This window comes from Aythya fuligula, chromosome 4 (genome assembly GCF_009819795.1).
Source record: "Aythya fuligula isolate bAytFul2 chromosome 4, bAytFul2.pri, whole genome shotgun sequence".
Taxonomy (NCBI): domain Eukaryota; kingdom Metazoa; phylum Chordata; class Aves; order Anseriformes; family Anatidae; genus Aythya; species Aythya fuligula.
This window is the reverse complement of record NC_045562.1, coordinates 12,664,533-12,682,016: the sequence shown is the minus strand read 5'-3', so window position 1 is coordinate 12,682,016 and position 17,484 is coordinate 12,664,533. Positions and strand designations below refer to the sequence as shown.

The following is a 17,484-nucleotide window of genomic DNA, read 5'->3' as shown; positions in this document are numbered from 1 at the left end:
GGCACACTGGAGGCCTCCTGTGGCTGAACAAGTATGCAGGAGTTGTGTAGTATATCCTAAGGTAAATAAGAAAATTACCTGCAGTCAGACCAACGGGGGACCTGTCAGAAGAAAATTATTGAGATTTTTCTCACACCCCTCCCCAGTTTCCTGCACAGTGGGTGCTGGTGCTGACACTGCCATGGGCTTTTGCTCACCAAAGCTTGGTGCTGCTGGAATAAAAGTCAGTGTGAGAACTGGTCCTGAGCACATCCATGGGTGGAGCTGGAGGGCGGGGGGTGGGGAGGTGTGTGGTGGTGGCCATGGGAACGGCCATTGGCCCAGTGAAACAGCGACAGAACCATGGCCCAGAATTGGGTCCCCGAGGGAGCATCATGGCGACGATCCTGTCTGTCCCTGTCCCACCCCGTCCCCTCCCGAGCCATAATGACGTTGGTGGTGGGTGGCGAGCTCTACGATATTGTGGACATGGTGGGTAAGGGGTCCTTCGGGGAGGTGGCCAGGAGCTGTCGGAAGAGCACAGGAGAGATGGTTGCCATTAAGATCTTGAGGAATGAAGGCAACCAAGGCCAGAGTGCCTGGAACGAGGTGAAGGTGCTGCGGGCGCTGCAGGCGGTGGACACGGAGGCAGCGCACATCGTCCGCTTCCTTGAGTCTTTTCAGGACAGTGCCTGCACCTACCTGGTCTTCGAGCTGCTGGAGCAAAGCCTCTTTGAATTCCAGAAGAAGAACAACTTCTCGCCGCTGCCCGTGCGGCACATCCGCACCATCGTGGCGCAGGTGCTGGTGGCGTTGGCCAAGCTGAAGGAGCTCACCATCATCCACGCTGACCTGAAGCCGGAGAACATCATGCTGGTGGACCATGCGCGTCACCCTTTCCGTGTGAAGCTGGTGGACTTTGGCTCGGCCTGCATCTTCAGCGAGGCGTGCTTCATCAAGGAGCCCTACATCCAGACCCGCTTCTACCGGGCGCCCGAAATCCTGCTGGGGCTGCCCTTCTGCGAGAAGATGGACATGTGGTCCTTGGGCTGCGTGGTGGCCGAGCTCCACCTGGGCAGGCCGCTCTATCCAGGCAGAAATGAGGACGAGCAGGTCCGCTACATCTGCAAGACGCAGGGTTTGCCGCCGGGGAGGCTGCTATGCACTGCCCGCAAAGCTCAGCGCTTTTTCCGGCGGGCGCCAGATCTGGCTGGATCTTGGCAGCTGAAGCCGGAGGTGGCAGTGGTTGGGGCAAAGGTGACGGTGGGGCGGAGGAGATACATCCTCTCCTCGCTGGAGCAGATGGTGGCAGTCAACATGCGACCGCTGCTTGGCGCCGAGCAGGAGGCGCTGGCCGAACGCTGTGACCTGCACGGGATGGTGGAGCTGGTGCAGAGGATGCTCACCTGGGACTCACATGAGAGGATCACGCCCAGCACCGCCCTCAAGCACCCGTTCATCTCCATGAGGCAGCTGGAGTCCAGCTTCCAGGCCACCCAGTACTACCAGCTGTGCCAGCAAGCTGCCCAGGCGTCCCGCGAGGATGCTGCTGGTGCCACCGCCACTCCTACTGTGGAAGAAGGCACCGCATTCCCACCAGAGAAGTATGGTTCTTGCAGTGCACAGACAGCCACCACTCAGATGGACAACCTCAGCCTGGGTGAGGAGAGCCAGCACGGTGCCTGCCACCCCATCCCCTGCCACTATGGGAGCTGGCACCGGGCAGCACAGCACTCACAACGCCCCAAGATGAACACGGTTTCAAGTAACCTGATTGTGTTGGGGCCACCGTCCCCTCCCGGTGGCAGGGCCAGGTGGCAGCTAGGAGCAGAGCATGCACAGGGGAGCGTCTGCCTCACCCCATGCCAAGGTACCACTGTGGGGCAAGGGGATGGCACAGGGTCCAGGGTGCTTTGGGTCCCCCGGGGGTTGCAAGTGCCTGGGTGCTCCAGGTGCCTGGTGCTCCATGTCCACTGGTGCTCCATGTCCCCTGGTGCTCCACGTCATGGGTGCTGCAGGTCCCTCATGCTCCCTGAATCCCATATTATGGGTGTTCTGGGTTCCTCAGGGCCCCATGTTCTCCATTTCCCCATCAGCCCCATATCATGGGTACTAGTGTCCCTACCATTCCATGTCCCCATCAGCCCCATGTCCCCATCAGCCCCACATCATGCATTTTGGGGTCTCTGCCATTGCATGTCCCCATGTGCTCCTAACATCATAGGTTCTCCCTGTCCCTGGGTCCCCAGCTCCACACAGAGACCCACAGCATGGGCTGTGACACCTCCCCCGTGCTGCTCACCCCCTGGTGCTTTTCTCACCCACAGCGAGCCCTGATGAGGCAGCACAGCCCTGACAGCCCCTATCCCATCACCAGCCCCGAGCCCGGCTCATCAGAACAGGACTTGCAGCTCCTTCAGGCCCCCACTACCTGCAGTGCCACTGAGCTGCCAGCGAGAGACAAGAGACCCCGCGCCCACCTCTGAGCATCCCGGACCTTCCTATTCCTCACCTCCGCATAACCTCTCTGCTCCACTCATAACCAGGTGCTGAAGGGGAGCAGGCATACCACCCTTGTGGGCACTGGCCATTGCAGTGCTCCCCAATAAAGCTGTTGAATGAGCGTTTTGTATCTCCTTGATGGGTGCAAGATGGACTTGGGACCGCAGGGTGTCCCAGGATCTCAGGGTGTCCTGGGACTGATGCTCGCTTACACCACACAGGGTGGCACAAAGGATGCAGGTGCTACCCAGTGGCATGGCACCCACCTTTAATTTCAACACAAAGTCTACGAAAAGTGCTCTGTACCCCCCAAAACACCCAAAGCATAGTGCTGGGATTGGCTGAGGTCTGCTCCTCCTCACCCCACAGCAGGAGCCGCACAGCCACTCCCAGCGCCCCGCATTGCGATGTCCACACTGTACGGGGAGCTCCGGTCCTGCTTGACCACTACCCACAGCTGGCCCTGCACAGTGTGTCCCCCCTGGTATGACCACCCTCAATGTGTGTCCATGTCCCCCCCATATGTTTCCCCCAGTTCTATCTCAAAATAATGGTTGGATTTGCACCAAGATGTCTAGAAAGACTGAACAGGCCTTGTCCCTGATTGCTATTTCCAGCAGCAACTGCGTCTGGGTTCTCTAGATTTCTGAGGACAACAGATCATACTCAGTCAGAAGAAGGAACAGATTTTGAAGTTGAGCTTCCTAAGTGTAGTGGGTTTACATGGCAAGGTTTTGGTAGCAGGGGGCCATAGGGGTAGCTTCTGTGAGAAGAATCTAGAAGCTGCCCCATGTTAGGTAAGGGCCCCACTGCTGACCAGAGCCGAGTCAATAAGCGATGTTGTTTTGCACCTCTGTGAGATCAGATTTAAGACAGGGAAAAAAAATGCTGTGCCACACAGCGGCTGGGAGAGTGAGAGGAGTGAGGAACAGCCTTGCAGGCACCAAGGTCAGTGAAGAAAGAAGGGGGAGAGGTGCTCCAGGTGCCGGAGCAGAAGTCCCCTGTGGCCTGTGGTGAGGCCCAAGGTGAAGCAGGATGTCCCCTTGCAGCCCATGGGGGAGCAGGGGTTCATGCTGCAACCCGTGGAGGAGACCATGGTGGAGCAGGTGGACCTGCATTGATGGAGGCTACGGGCTGTGGAAGACCCCTGCCGGAGCAGGTTCTAGACTGGAGCTGCAGCCCGTGGAGAGGAGACCATGCAGGAGCAGGGGGCCTGGGGCGAGCTGCTGCCTGTGGGGGACCCAGGTTGGAGCAGTTTGCTCCTGAGGGATGGACCCCGTGGTACGGACCCATATCTGGAGCAGTTCTGGAAGAGCTGCTGCCTGTGGGAAGCCCACGCTGGATCAGTTTGGGAAGGATGGCATCCCATGGAAGGGACCCCACAATACAGGGAACAAGAGTGACCAAGAAGGAGCGGTGGTGAAGAAGCACTATAGACTGATCTAACAGGTTACACACAAAAAAAAAATAAATAAAAAGTTCAATTCAGTGTAATAACATGACTCGCAGGAGAAATCAGGCACTTGAGTAGGCTATCTAAAAACCAGAAGGCTGTGCTGATGGGTCAAAATACACTACAGGACATTGAAACCTGGCCTTCTGATGCACCAACTTAAAAACTACCCCTACACTCACCAAGGCACAACCCCAACTCAAACACAGACACAGCATTTTAGCTTGAGTGTTAACCCTAACCATAACTTTTTTTTTTTTTTTTTTTTTAGTACCCTAAAAAAAACTCCTTAATCTCTCCACCTCCTCCTTGAGCTCTGCCACCAGGCTGCTCCGATCCTCCACCTGCTTTCACCTCACGCAGGCAGTATCTCTGTCAGCCTCCATTGGTAGCGGCTGACTCAGGCACTCCCTGCAGCCAGGAGCCTGAACTGCTGCATCTTGGGGCAGGCACCCGGTCTGTGTCACCACAGTCTTTTTGGTGAATGCTTTATTGAGTGTTTGCCAGCTGGTGGTGACCATGGCTAGGGTTGCTGTCTGTATGGCCTGGCTCCATAGGCCTGGGCAGAAGGTGCTGCCGGCCCCGCCTGTGCCTCCTCAGCCACCCTCACAAGGGCTGCCAGGCCCTGGTGGCTCCCTCGGCTGCCTCGAGGGGCCTCAGGGCAGGAAAAAAGCCCTAAAAAAAATGAAAAGCTATGCCCGCTGCCGTCCCTGGCTCTGCTGCAGAATGTGTCTGCCCCAGAAAACCTTCATATCGAGATTGCCAAACTCTCGAGGAAATACTGACTCAACAGAAATTGTTGCCATCATATCTATCCATCAATTAAAGCATCTGTTCTTTAGGTCAATAAATATTCTGACCATCAGTCCGGCCCGTTTCTCACTACAAGCCTGAGAAGAGGATGCACACGCTGCATTAAACTCCTCTAAGCATTATCAGGTCTTTCAGGGCTCATAAGATTGTTATGAAGATTTCAAATGACACAGATATCATGGCCCCTGCCAAATCATTTCAATGGTTAACTGCTCTTCCTGTATAAATCAAGTGTTCCTTTCAATCTGAGATATAGTCCTGCTTCAGTTATCAGATATTGGAGTTTATTATGGTTCCTACTGACCTGTTAATAAGCCACCTCTTCAGGTCTCTTTATGCTTCTAGATGTGAAACTGTAAACTCTCATTTTGTATGAGAAACACTGTCTGCTTTCCCTGTTATCTTTCACTTCTGTGGTCAATGAAACTTTGAGAGTTGACATGTAATTAACATGAAGAATAATGGAGTAAATGACTCTCCTCCAAGGAGAAGCCCAGTGAAGCACTGAGATGGTAACAGCAGAGAGAAACCCCAGCCCTACCCTGAAAGGAACGGTGTTGTAGCACAAGAACTTCCTTGTAAACAGCTGTTGGTGTAGCATCTTAAAAATGTAATGGGGAAAAACAAAACAAAACAAAACAAACAAACCAAAAAACAAACAAACAAACAAAACAAAACAAAACAAAAAAACACGTTATAAGGGGCACAGTCTCCTGGGAAGAAAGGAGAGGCATGCTTTTGTTGCAAGTGGATCTGACTTAGCTAGTGAATGAGATAGGTGGTGAACTACTTGTGAAAGAGAGCTTGTGTGAAGCAAAAAAAAAAAAAAAAAAAAAGTCAAAATGAAGGATACTATGTTCCTTTAAAAATCCTCACTGGAGAACCAAAGAAAATCCTCTTCAAAGAATGACCAGGCATGGTGAAGAACATGAGTTAGAGAAATGCAACAGGACTGTATATATCATTTTTCTGACAAATTTCAGAGTAATCGTATAGAATCACTTATGTTGGCTGTGTCTGTATGCTATTGATTACCAGATGTACTCAGAGGGTTAATTCATAAATCTAGAGAAACTGCAATATTTGGGAGATGAGGAAAAGCATGCTTAAATCTGGGAGCAATAGTCCTAGGGTTGTGGGACAGCATCACAATATAAGCTTGTGTCTGGCAGGAAATAATGTGGTGGAGGAATCGTAAAGAATGTGGAAGAAAAAAATGGAATCGTACTGTTCTGAAGTTAAAGTAATGTATGGAACTGGCTTCCTGGGATTTGAACACATCAGCCTGGCAAGCTTTCAGGTAGGGAAAGCTCACCTAAAGCTATGTGAAAGATACCTTTTGTTTTATAATTACTTGCAGACTGTGACAAAGCTACTTCTTGCCCTTCTCTCAGCTCAAATAAGGAGGCAAAGATGTCTAAGGCTGACTAGTCAGAAGCCCAGCAAGGGGTGCAAATCTGAGACAAAATAATGTGAGAACAAAAGATGCACAAGTTTTGGCTGGGACTTTAACTCTTTTGTATGTAAGCCTCTTTGGATTCCATCATTAAAAGCACAACACTCTGCTCTTCAATGGTGCTTACATGTAGTAATCGGTGCAGTGCTGGTGTTAAATATGCTGGATACTGCACTTTGCTTTTTAGTATCCTTCAGTACTTTACTGCTTCCTTGGCAGTCTACAGAGGTGATAATTGTGTGTGGAGTGTTTTTTTTGAAGGTTTTATTTTTAAAAAACTTGGTAGCTATTGTGTATTTCTGTCACAGCTTTTATTATGTTCCAGTGATGGTTTGACAATTTTTATTTTCAAATTGACAGTTCCGATAATGATGTACCACTCAGGAAATCCGTAAATCTTCTGGTAGATAAATCCACTGTATATTTTTGTTTAATGTATTTGACAGCATTATAATGGATTTAAAATTACATTTATTGTGTGTGTTACTGTGTGACAAGGGATAGATTTCAACCATTCATTTCCCAGGAAACACAGCATTATTACTTGATGCAGAAATACTGCTTTTACATATAGGCTACTTATCACAATTTATACTTGCCCTCTGACAGTGATTCACATAAACCTTGCGTGCTCTGTGGCCAAACCGGGAAAGCTCAGCAAGCACTGAGTATTATCAGACTCTCGTGCTGCAAGGGAAAATGTAGGGATTATGATTATATTAAAGCTACTGATCCTGTTTCACGCTGTACCACCATAATGTTGCCAGATCTAAGAGCACCTCTCAACTCTGCCCAACATGGAGCCTTTCTTTCTGACCATGTGTGTTCTTCACATGCATCTGACTGCAGCAGAGGACCAGGGAAAAGGGAGCAGCAGGGCAGGACACCTAGCATCTCTCTGCTCTTGCACATGTTCAGGAAAGATGTTTGATGAGTCCTAATAATTCAGATTTGTTATTTGAAACTGTTTTTGCATGTGAAAGTTGTTATTAAAAACTGGTTTTGCATGTGAAAGTATACTTTATCCTCTCCTGCTTGAGTAGATTTAACAAACAAGCCAATTTCTCAGGCTTATACCATGGGAAAGGCCACGATATCATTACCAATTTCAAAATTATGCAAAAACTCTTCCATCAAATTCACTTTCAGATCTCTTACAAATAATTCTCCATCTTTATGTAACACCTATCTTTGTACTGGAAGACTTTTGTGAGATACCTTCTGTGATAGGGCTTTCAGTACACTGGGGGTCCAGGCTCCCTAGCCCACAGGACTTTTGATTAGCTTTCATGAGTTAAGTATGAACTATCAATTAAAGATCCATTTTTGTGTGTCATTACAACAGATTTGCTTCAACCCACACTTACCTCTTCCTGGCAAAGCTCTTCTTAACAGCATCTTACTGCTTTTCTAGATGCCCACTAAACTGTATTATCATCAGAGAGATTTACAGTTCTTGAACAGACTCTCTTAGCAAATGAACACCCTTAACTTTGTTAACACAATGAATGTATTTGCCTCACACAGCTTGTTCATAAACTATGTCCTTCATACTGCTGGCTAGTCAGTTAATTAGCCAGCACAGGCATCAGATGGACTTTCATGCTCTTTCCCATCTTATCCTTCCTTATCCACTGTACCTCAGAGAAGGGCTGCCTGTCTAAAATCATAGATCCTATTAGCATGTGTGGAGACATATGCTAAATTGAGTGCACAGCTTCCTCTCTATTCTCTACCTGTGGTTCCCCCATGGCTCATATCAAGCTTGTGGCTACCAAGGATAGAACATTCCCTCCAGATTCCTGCCACTTTTGCTCTCTACAAGCAAGCAAACAAACAAAGAAAAACAGAACATCACCACCACTGACACCAAAAAATTCATTCCTAAGTGTTCCAGAAAGTGAAGGGGAAATGGCAACATTTCAGTTCAATCAGAAGATTTTGTTTTGGCTTTGATGCTTTTCCCCAATGATTTAGACCTGTCTTTCTTTAGTTTTCCTTTATTTAGTATGTGGGTGAGAGGGCAAGAACACAGAGAAAATTGATTTTCCCCTTTTTTCTACTTTTATTCCCTCCAGTGAAACTTGGAGAACAGTTTTTGTTTTGTTCCATTAAATAAAAAAATAAAAAATCAGCAAGTGGCAAGAAAATCCCTTCCTTTCACTTTCCAGTTTGAGAACATCAGGTGTTGGCCTGTTTTTACTCTAGTGAGATAATGTGTTGTTACTGCACTTAAAAGAAAAATTAAAAAAAAAATGCAGTAAAAAAAAGAGTGACTTTTTCTCTAGAAAATTATTCTCTGATGCATGTATTACACCAGTATATTGATAATGGAATCATTTTCTTTCTTACCTGCAGTAGCAATAACTGCAAACTTTGCTATAGAATCGTAGAATCATTTAAGTTCAAAAAGACCTCTCAGATCATCAGGTCCAACCATTAACTTAACACAGCCGTCTAATCCTAAACCATGTCCCTAAGCACCACATTTACACATCTTTTGAATATCTCCAGGGATGGTGACTCAATAACTTCCTGGGCGGCCTGTTTTAATATTTCACAACACTTCCAGTGAAGAAATTTTTCCTAATATCCAGTCTACCACCTTCCCTTCCCTCCCAGCTTTCCTGGTGCAACTTAAAGCCATTTCCTCTTATCCTATCACTTGTTGCCTGGGAGAAGAGACTGACCCTCACCCTGCTACAACCTCCTTTGAGGTAGTTGTAGAGATTGATAAGGTCTCCCCTGAGCCTCTTTTACTTGAGGCTAAATAACCCCAATTCCCTCAACCACTTTTCATAAGACTTGTTCTCTAGATCCTTCATCAGCTTTGTTGCCTCATGGTATTGCCTCAGTGCTCCCAGTTTTCTCCATTCATCCTTTTTTAGGATTTTCTTTTCTATCTTTTCTTAGCCTGATGATGATAACTTATTCAAGAGTTGTTAACATGAAGGAAGGGAGTTTACACATTTTTACTCTCCTTTTTTTCCAGGGACCAAAGCTCATTATGAACATCTAGTTCCAATACAGTTTTTATCTCTTTTTTGTCTAAAACTTATTTGTTCTTAAAAAAAAAAAAAAAAAGTAAAATAAAAAGTAAAAAAAAAAAAATAAGGTTAGTATTTCACTGCAGAATTCACACTACCAATGAGAATTTCGCAGATAGAAGTTAGCGGAAGATATGTTATAAACTTTATCAAACCTCAAATAGTAGTATTAAATATGGCAAAATTAACTAATACAATTCAGTAGACTACAGCCACCATTAAATCATTCATGAAGCTATGAAAATTAAAAAAAAAGATAACTTTGATGTTATTCATTGGGACTTTAAAGAGAGTAATTAGCATTTTTTTCTCCCTTGACACCATGACTGGTTTTTCCTCATCATTCTTTCTTGAAAAGAATCTTCTCTCAGAAACACAACTAAATATTATGAAAAATTAAGATGAAAACAAATGTGGGTGAGTAATGTTGACTACACCAAGGGTTGTGACATAATTTCTCTCTCTCATCAGCAACTGCTTGCACAAGCAGGCAAAGCACATTTAGGAAAGTTACAATCATACGATCTGTTCCATTGAACAGATGAACTTTTGACTTTTTACCTACGAGTTCCTTTTACCTTCCATTACTCAACGGCTGTGATCACTTTTTCTCTTCTAGAGCAGAGGATGAGTGTTGAAGAGGTTAGTATGTCTTGCTAGCAGCTACTCATTCCATTTTGGGAGGTTACTGTCCTTAAAGATTTCCTAGGGGAAAAGTCCACGAGTGCTCCCTCATCCACTTCAAGCTAAATTGATCAGGTTAGTTCATCACTGGGCACTATTTGACACCTTAAAGCAGATTCTTCTTGCCTGTATAGAGAAAAGGGTTCTTTTTGCTTAGTCTAAAATGCTAGTCATCCTATCCAAACTGCCCTTTGTGGATTCCCCTCATGGTCTGTTGCCACAGATATTCATCACATGTCAGTAGACTGAATTGCCTCTATGATTTTCAAAGTTCCTTCATCAAGTGTCCAAAGAGAGTCTAGCTGAGACAAACACCTGTTTTCAGATGGTGAAACTTAGATGAGATGAATCCTACTTTAAAGCAACATAAATTGCATTAAGAATCTTCACAATTGCTTTTTTAAGTTGTTATTTTTTAAATGGCATTATTCCTTCTGTGATTTAAACAGAGCATTTATTTAACAGAGGTTTGTAAAAATCTAGATTTGTAAGAAGAGAGACTTTAGACATGTTACATATTACTCTATAACTTGGACAAAGCCAATTCTGTGCTTTTTCCAAGTGGCCTGACCCCAAAATCCATTTAGGTAATTTATTTTTATTATTTATTTTGTTTGTTTGTTTTCTTTTTTTATTTTTGACCTCAAATAAAACTATTGAGCAATTCATTTTTATAGCTTCAGGCTATTGTCTAGTAATAAGTGTTGTTTACCCAAGCCATGGTTAGAAATCTAGCTAAAAGAAGCAGCCAAGTATTTTGGTCCAATTTTTCATGGTCTTCATGGAAATGAAAGAAGGGAACAAAATCCACTTATTAAAGCTTGCTCTTGTCCATTTAATTCAAATGGGTCACAGTTTGTTTCATAAGTTCCTAAAAAGATATACTTCTGCTAGCAATGATTCCAGAACTTATTTAAATGAGCAGGGATAAGACTTATCCACAGTGACTAACTGTGAATGGACACCTGTTTATAATGTACTTTTAGAATACTTCTCTTTAAAAATATTCATAATTATGTTAAAATTGAAATCTTACATCCTTTTCTTGGACAGCATTTTCAACGTGACTAATCCATTTCTAACTCAGCTCTGTATTACTCAGTGAAACACATCCAATTAGAACATTCAGTGATACACATAGAATAAGGTAAAAGACATAAAAACCCTCACACTTCCTCCTTTAAGATTAGCCAGATGAGAAATGGATTAATTCATTTAACAATAAATAAATAAATAAATAAATAAATAAATAAATAAATAAACAAACTGGTGACACAGTAAAACACTCAAATACAATTCCTAAACATATCCCTGCTGAATCTTGTTTCAGATGACTGGAAATATTTCTCTGGAATGGATTTCAAAATGTAATTATGAATGTCAAACAGGGAGTCTACACAATTTTATATCTGAACATTTTACTGTCTCTCTCCCTCCCTCTCTCTCTTTCCTCTGTTTATATTTTAAATTCTTAAAAATAAAATAAATTAAATTCAAAAGCTATTAAGTAAGGGCTTTGAGGTTTTTAACCCATCACTCTGATCATAATGTAGAAATCCTAATGATTTCTGCTTGCCATCTTGAAACTGCTAACAGATGTATTTTGAAGAAGAAACTCTCTTCCTTACATCGCCTTTTCTGTGGATCATCCATAGCTGAATCTCTTGTCTAACTTTAGCCTTTGCCTAAAACTCACATTTCCCCATTTCAGTGAAAGCTGTTTGATCTCTTTCTTCCGTAGACAAAATAAATATGCAGAGAACCAATACCAAGCACCTATATTTGAAAACCATGGTCTTACAAGCCATGTGTAACTGTCCTTAGATACACAAATTTAAATACATGAATTCTATCAGTACCTTTGAGAAAAAATTCTATTCATTCTTGGACCATAAATTAAGCTTTTAAATTTATTTTGCAATTCGAGCTACCAGAGAATGAGATCATCATTATTGATTTATTTGTTTGTTTGTGGCAGCTTTGGAAGCTTCTAAATATTTCCTTGTTCACTAGAACACAATGAGGGACTCCAAAGGTGTTTGGGTATTAGGAACTTCATGAAAACTTCTGTCTATACTCAAAGTGTAGTACTTTCCATCAAGAAGAGATTATTGAAGAGGGAAATCTGAAATTGTCACAATAGTTTGAGTGAAGCTTTCCAGGAAGTAGTATGTTCTTAACATTTTTTGTATTTTTCCCCACATTGAGATGTGGGAATTGGAACTGTGACTTCTGTAAAATTTTGAAAACTTATAAAAACACTCTTTTATGAAGATTTTTGTTTATTTTTAACTTCACTGAATTAACAGAATAGAATAGAATAGAAAATTATGTGTAGCATAGTCAAAAAGCTGTATAGGCAGGTGTGGTGGTTTTATTCATGTGGATAGGGGCAAGATGTTACCTTAGCATTCTATTTCTAAGTTGATCTGTGTGTCAGAGGCTGTTCAGATCTTGTTAATGATGCCTGTAATTGCCATGGCTAAGTCTTGTATGGATTCTGAAAGAGAAGGAATAATTCCATACTCACTGAGGAAACCACAAAGGAATATTATCATGACATACAGCAAGTATTGTATCAGTGTCTTATTCCTCCATGCCAGTGCTACTTTTAAAATCATTTTGTCTCTTTAAAGTTCAGAAACTTTCTTTATTTTAATTTCTTTCTAAGAACTTTTTCTAAAAACTTAAATTTATTTCTAAAACCTTTTTTTTTTTTTTTTTTTTTTCACAAACTGACGTTTATCCAGATTCTTCAGAAACTCAACAATCTGTTAAGAGTCAAAGCAGCAACCTCAAGCTAGATGCCATATCTGAACTGTGATTTTATTAGTCCTGGTTATGGCTTCAGGCATCTTGGCAAAGTTTTGCAACAAGGTTACACCGTGCTTTTCAACCCCCTGTTCACTCATCAGTGGAGGGTTAGAAAAATGAACACGAAGTTCATATTCCTAAAGAAATTAAGATGATTCTGTATATTGATTCCGCATCAAATTAAAGCAAACCCTTTCAAAGCTGTTCATCAAAAACCCCAGTAAGGGACTCATGCTCACATCTTTCTCCTCAAGGACTGGAAGGAGATTAGATTGTGAAATTAGCCCTCTAGTGTTTTTTCTGATGTCTGCTTTTGTCTCTCAATGATGTCCTCCAAGTAAAATAACTTTAGGGGATTTTTAATCCTAGTTTTGACACACCATGGAGGTAGGCAGCCTGCTCTTAGCTAGGATACCAACACATCACCTCTTTTTCTTGAGCTTTCACATACAAACAGAATTAAGCCATTGTAAACAAGAGTGTAGTAGCCAGTACCCACTGAAGAAGAAAGATTTACTGCTGAATAGATGTGCTGGCTGCCACCACCTAGCCTCATTTTTCATCTCTTCTTCAGGCTATTAAATTATCAACTGGTATTCACTAATGGGAAGAGTCATATGGTGTTGATGTGGCAATGCTAGCTCATTTTAACCCTGGGTTACCAACACACATTCAGTGGGAGGTACTGTGTCAACAAGGCTGTGGAAAGCAACCTCCATGTCTCTTCCTTAAAGACACTGCAGTTTTGTGTCCCCTCTCTTGTCTTCTCCCAGGAGTTCCACATTAATGGCGGTTCAGTTCATTTGTGTGGGTATCAGCATCCAAGGAATACAATGGTAGAAAGCCATCACTCAGGGACTGGCTATTTACCTTGGAGTTTGTCTAAAGATGTCTGAACATCCATGCTTTGAAGCAGAGTTTTTCAGAGGATTAGATAAACATATTAACATTAACTCTAAGCTCAAACTAAGGGGTATTACCTCACTTAAAGCAAGGAATAGAAGCCAAGTCTATCAACAAATGTCTGTGCCATATATATTCTCATGGTCATTTAGGTTCCTCTCACATATAACATTGAAGGCTCTTTTAAATTCCTCATGACAAATAATCTCCAAATGTGACTATATTCTGTGTAATGAAGTTATTATTTTCACAATAGCCTTGGTCAACATAAATTAAGGAAAAAGGAGCTGTCCAAACATGCTTGTTACTAACAAAAGCCAATATCCAAAGATATGCCAATCTCTTTTGTGAGACTGAAAAAGTTTTCCAAATTAGTGAAATGTAAAAAGACAACCAGACTGCAAAACAGGCTTCTTCTGATGCTATGTTCTTGTGTCATAATTTAAGTAACATTATGTGGTCTAATATTCCTTTCTTGCTATAAGAAATAAACAGGTCTGTGATCTCCCATGCTTTTGATGGGAGGGTATTAATGAAGATTTGTTACCTTCATGTCCAAAATTCAAGAAAATGGTATAAGAAAACTGTCTCACATATAAGGTGTATTTGTAAAAAAATGTGTGTGGTAAGGTTACTATGCTTCAAAGAAAAGGTCTTAAAGAAAGGCCACTGGTGGCTATGCCACAGAAGCACAACATAGAAGGAGCGGTAGGGTGAGGAGAAAGGCACAGCTTGTCGTGCTGAATCAGAGGATTGGTCCATTCCTGAATTTCCCCTCAACAGCAGCTTTTAGTTGACATTTCAAAGGGAAATCAGATACTTAGGCCTACATTACTTCTAAAAGACTGTGTTGTTGATACAGTATAAAAATTTCAGCAGTTTCCGTACTGATATCTATTAAAATTGGATTCTCCTGTAGCTATAGTATGGAGCATCATTAATTTTTTTTAGCCAGGAAAAAATATTGTTGCATAGCTTCTTCAAATGCTCTATGCATTCAACCCCAATGAAAGCATCTCTAACTTCAAAATGGGGAAAAATATATTTTTTAATCCAATGTAGATTTTAAAGTAATTATATTCTGATCTTAAATTACTGTATCTATTCTACATTAAATTTCCACACCTCAGCTTACTTATCCTAAGTAAATGTAACTAAACTGATAAGTAATACTTGTACATACGGTTCTCTCCCTGATGGAATAATAGAGCCAAATCTGAAATGTTTAATGAACAGACAGGCCAAACCTTTGCTATGCTTAATTATGTAGAAGACAGTTTAAAAACTTTATATGTGTAAATGATTACCCAGGCCTGGAGGATGTGTTTGAAAAGATTAGATGAGGAACTCATGATACGCATATGTCGTTGGCCATGTAAATAACTTAACTTAGTATGCATGCCTAAATTGACTGTTGACCTATGAAGGAGCAATGGAAGAACCTGAAAGACCACCAGTAGAAATATACTTCAACAAGTTTCAGAAAATAGTGTGGATATGTTAACTATTTTTTAAATCTAATGAATATGTATGGTTTGATTGTATATAACCCCTGTAGTCTGGACATTTTGGCACACACACTGGCCGGAGTGATCTCTTGTGCATCTGGCACCACAATTAAAGAATGTCTGCTTTCTAAACCTCCAACTTGAGTCTTAGAGAGTTTCTTTGACCAAATTTTACAGCAACAAAACCTTATTTCTGAAATTCCTGCATTTGTAATATCTAAGCTGGAGATAATTGCAATGCCTCTGATGTTTGTTTGGTCTCTTCCTTAAATTGCTTCAGTGTGCTTTTAACCTCACTGTCACTTTATCAGTTTATTTTAGAAAATTAATAAATGCACTAAGTTAGGTTGACCCTGACAAACCACCTCTGTGTTCCAGTATGCTAGCCCTCTGCCCCGAGGAAACTGTTTATTCCTGACTTTTGCTTCACATGTCACAGACATCTCCCTGCACCTTTACTGCCCATTCCATGAGCACTGAGATGGGATAAGCATGAGCAGAGCAGGACACGGCACAGGTGCCCTAATGTAATCCTGAATATACAACTGTGCTTCGAGGGGTAACAAATGCAGATCTTATTTGCTGCAGAGCTGCCTCTTCTTGACTTAACCAGCTGGCATTTAGCTTTGCCCTGGACTGTGCTGCTGATGGAGGACAACAAAGTTGGAGCAATTATGGCCGGTAGAGCAGCTGGGGCAGGTGTGGCATTTGGGAGAGTTGGGGAGGTGTGCCAGTTTGATACAGTAAAGGTCAGTCAAAGAAACTCTCTAAAACTCAATTTGGAGTTTATAAAGCAGGCATTCTTTAATTGCAGCACCAGATGCACGGGGAATCACTCCACCTAGTGTGTGTGCTAAATTGTCCAGGATACAGACAGTATATATAATTAAAACACACTTATTCATTAGATTTCTGAGAGATAATTAACATATTCATATCATTTGCTGTAATTTGTTAAAATACGTAAATATTCCTGGTGCATGTGCATTTGTTTCCACTAGTGGTCTTCTGGGGGTCTCTGGTGGTCATCGGTAGTCTTCCTCACTATGTTCTTGTGCATGCTCGGACCATCTCCTTCTTTCTTATCTTGTTCCAACTTAGCCATGCATACTAAACTAAGTCATTTACACACCCAAAGAGGTGCATACCATGAGTCCCGCACCTATTTTTTACAGGCACCTCTTCCAGGCCTAGGTTATCTTATCCCCCCCCTTCCCCTGTCTGTGTTACAATTCTGTATGGTCTTACAGATAAGGCTGGTTCTTTAGTAAGGCAGCATTAGACACTCAAACTGTCTAGTCCTCCTTCTAACTAAACATAGCAAAACATTTCAAATTTGGTCCTCTTGTTCTATCAGGGGCAGAACTGTATGTCCTTCTGACTCAGTATGAAGTGCAGTTAGGAGGTGCAGCAATTGGAACAGATGTAGCAGGCGAAGCAGTTGGGAGGTGGGGCAGCTGGGGCAGTCGAGTATTTGCAGAATTTTGTACAGTATTCGCAGCAGAACAGCAAAGGCAGGAACTCCTGAAGTAACTTTTAGTCATTAAAGATGCATTTTGGGGGATCAAATCTCTACGCAAGTGGGAACGCCCATGTTTTCAGATCACTATACTGCTGTTATATGCGGTGCTGTCACTAACTACATACTTTTAACCAGGCTTTTTTTTTTTTTTTTTTTTTTTTTTTTTAAATAGTATTTTGCTACATGGGAATGGTTCTTAATAGATTTCAGGACTGGAATGGCTGCAGATGCACAGGTCTTTGTTGCAGAACTCTTACAAAAATTGCAGCCTCCCTATGAGGCCTCCAGAAATGTAAAGACTGCTGCTGCTGGTGGCAGCAGAGAGTAGACAGTTATTTAAAATGCTATTAACACATGGTATATCACAATGCACCAGTGCTGTAAACAGACCCAGCATGTACACCAGTGGTTCAGTTCACCTATCAGTTTTCCCTATAGCAGTCTATATTAGGCTACATTCCACTAGGCTAAATTTCAATACTTCCAGCCAACACTTCCTATAACAGTTTGCCTCAGCAAAAATGTTTTGTTTATTATATTTTCCTTATTTGATAAAATTATTTATTAAGTTAGGGAGAATTCATTGCTTGCTTTGTGCTGAAACATCATAGCTGTTTCTGGGGAAAAAAAAAAAAAAAAAAGTTTATTTTTGTTTCTGATTGGAGCTTTGGGAGCTTGCAGCATGGCTGTCTGATCTCAGGGAGATGCGTTCCTAGACAAATTTAAGGTTGTCCAAGTTCAAAGTTTCTGACAAGCCACTTTTCATGTTGTGTTTATTAGAGATGTGCTTGCATCTAAATCCC

General features: G+C 42.4%; 1 protein-coding gene across 1 annotated transcript; it reads left to right on the top strand.

Annotated features, from left to right (window-relative positions):
* The first annotated feature begins 426 nt into the window (after positions 1-426).
* Positions 427-16,692, top strand: HIPK4 (homeodomain interacting protein kinase 4). The gene is made up of 2 exons (XM_032186215.1): positions 427-1,639; positions 16,517-16,692. The coding sequence occupies exons 1-2, from the start codon at positions 427-429 to the stop codon at positions 16,690-16,692; spliced, it is 1,389 nt and encodes a 462-aa protein (XP_032042106.1).
* Positions 16,693-17,484: the final 792 nt, after the last annotated feature.

Bases quoted from the DNA above. Each gene is read 5' to 3' on its own strand.
- HIPK4 (XM_032186215.1), top strand. From the start codon at position 427: ATGACGTTGGTGGTGGGTGGCGAGCTCTACGATATTGTGGACATGGTG. The intron at 1,640-16,516 runs GTGAGGAGAGCC...TTGTTCTATCAG, and splicing joins GATGGACAACCTCAGCCTGG to GGGCAGAACTGTATGTCCTT.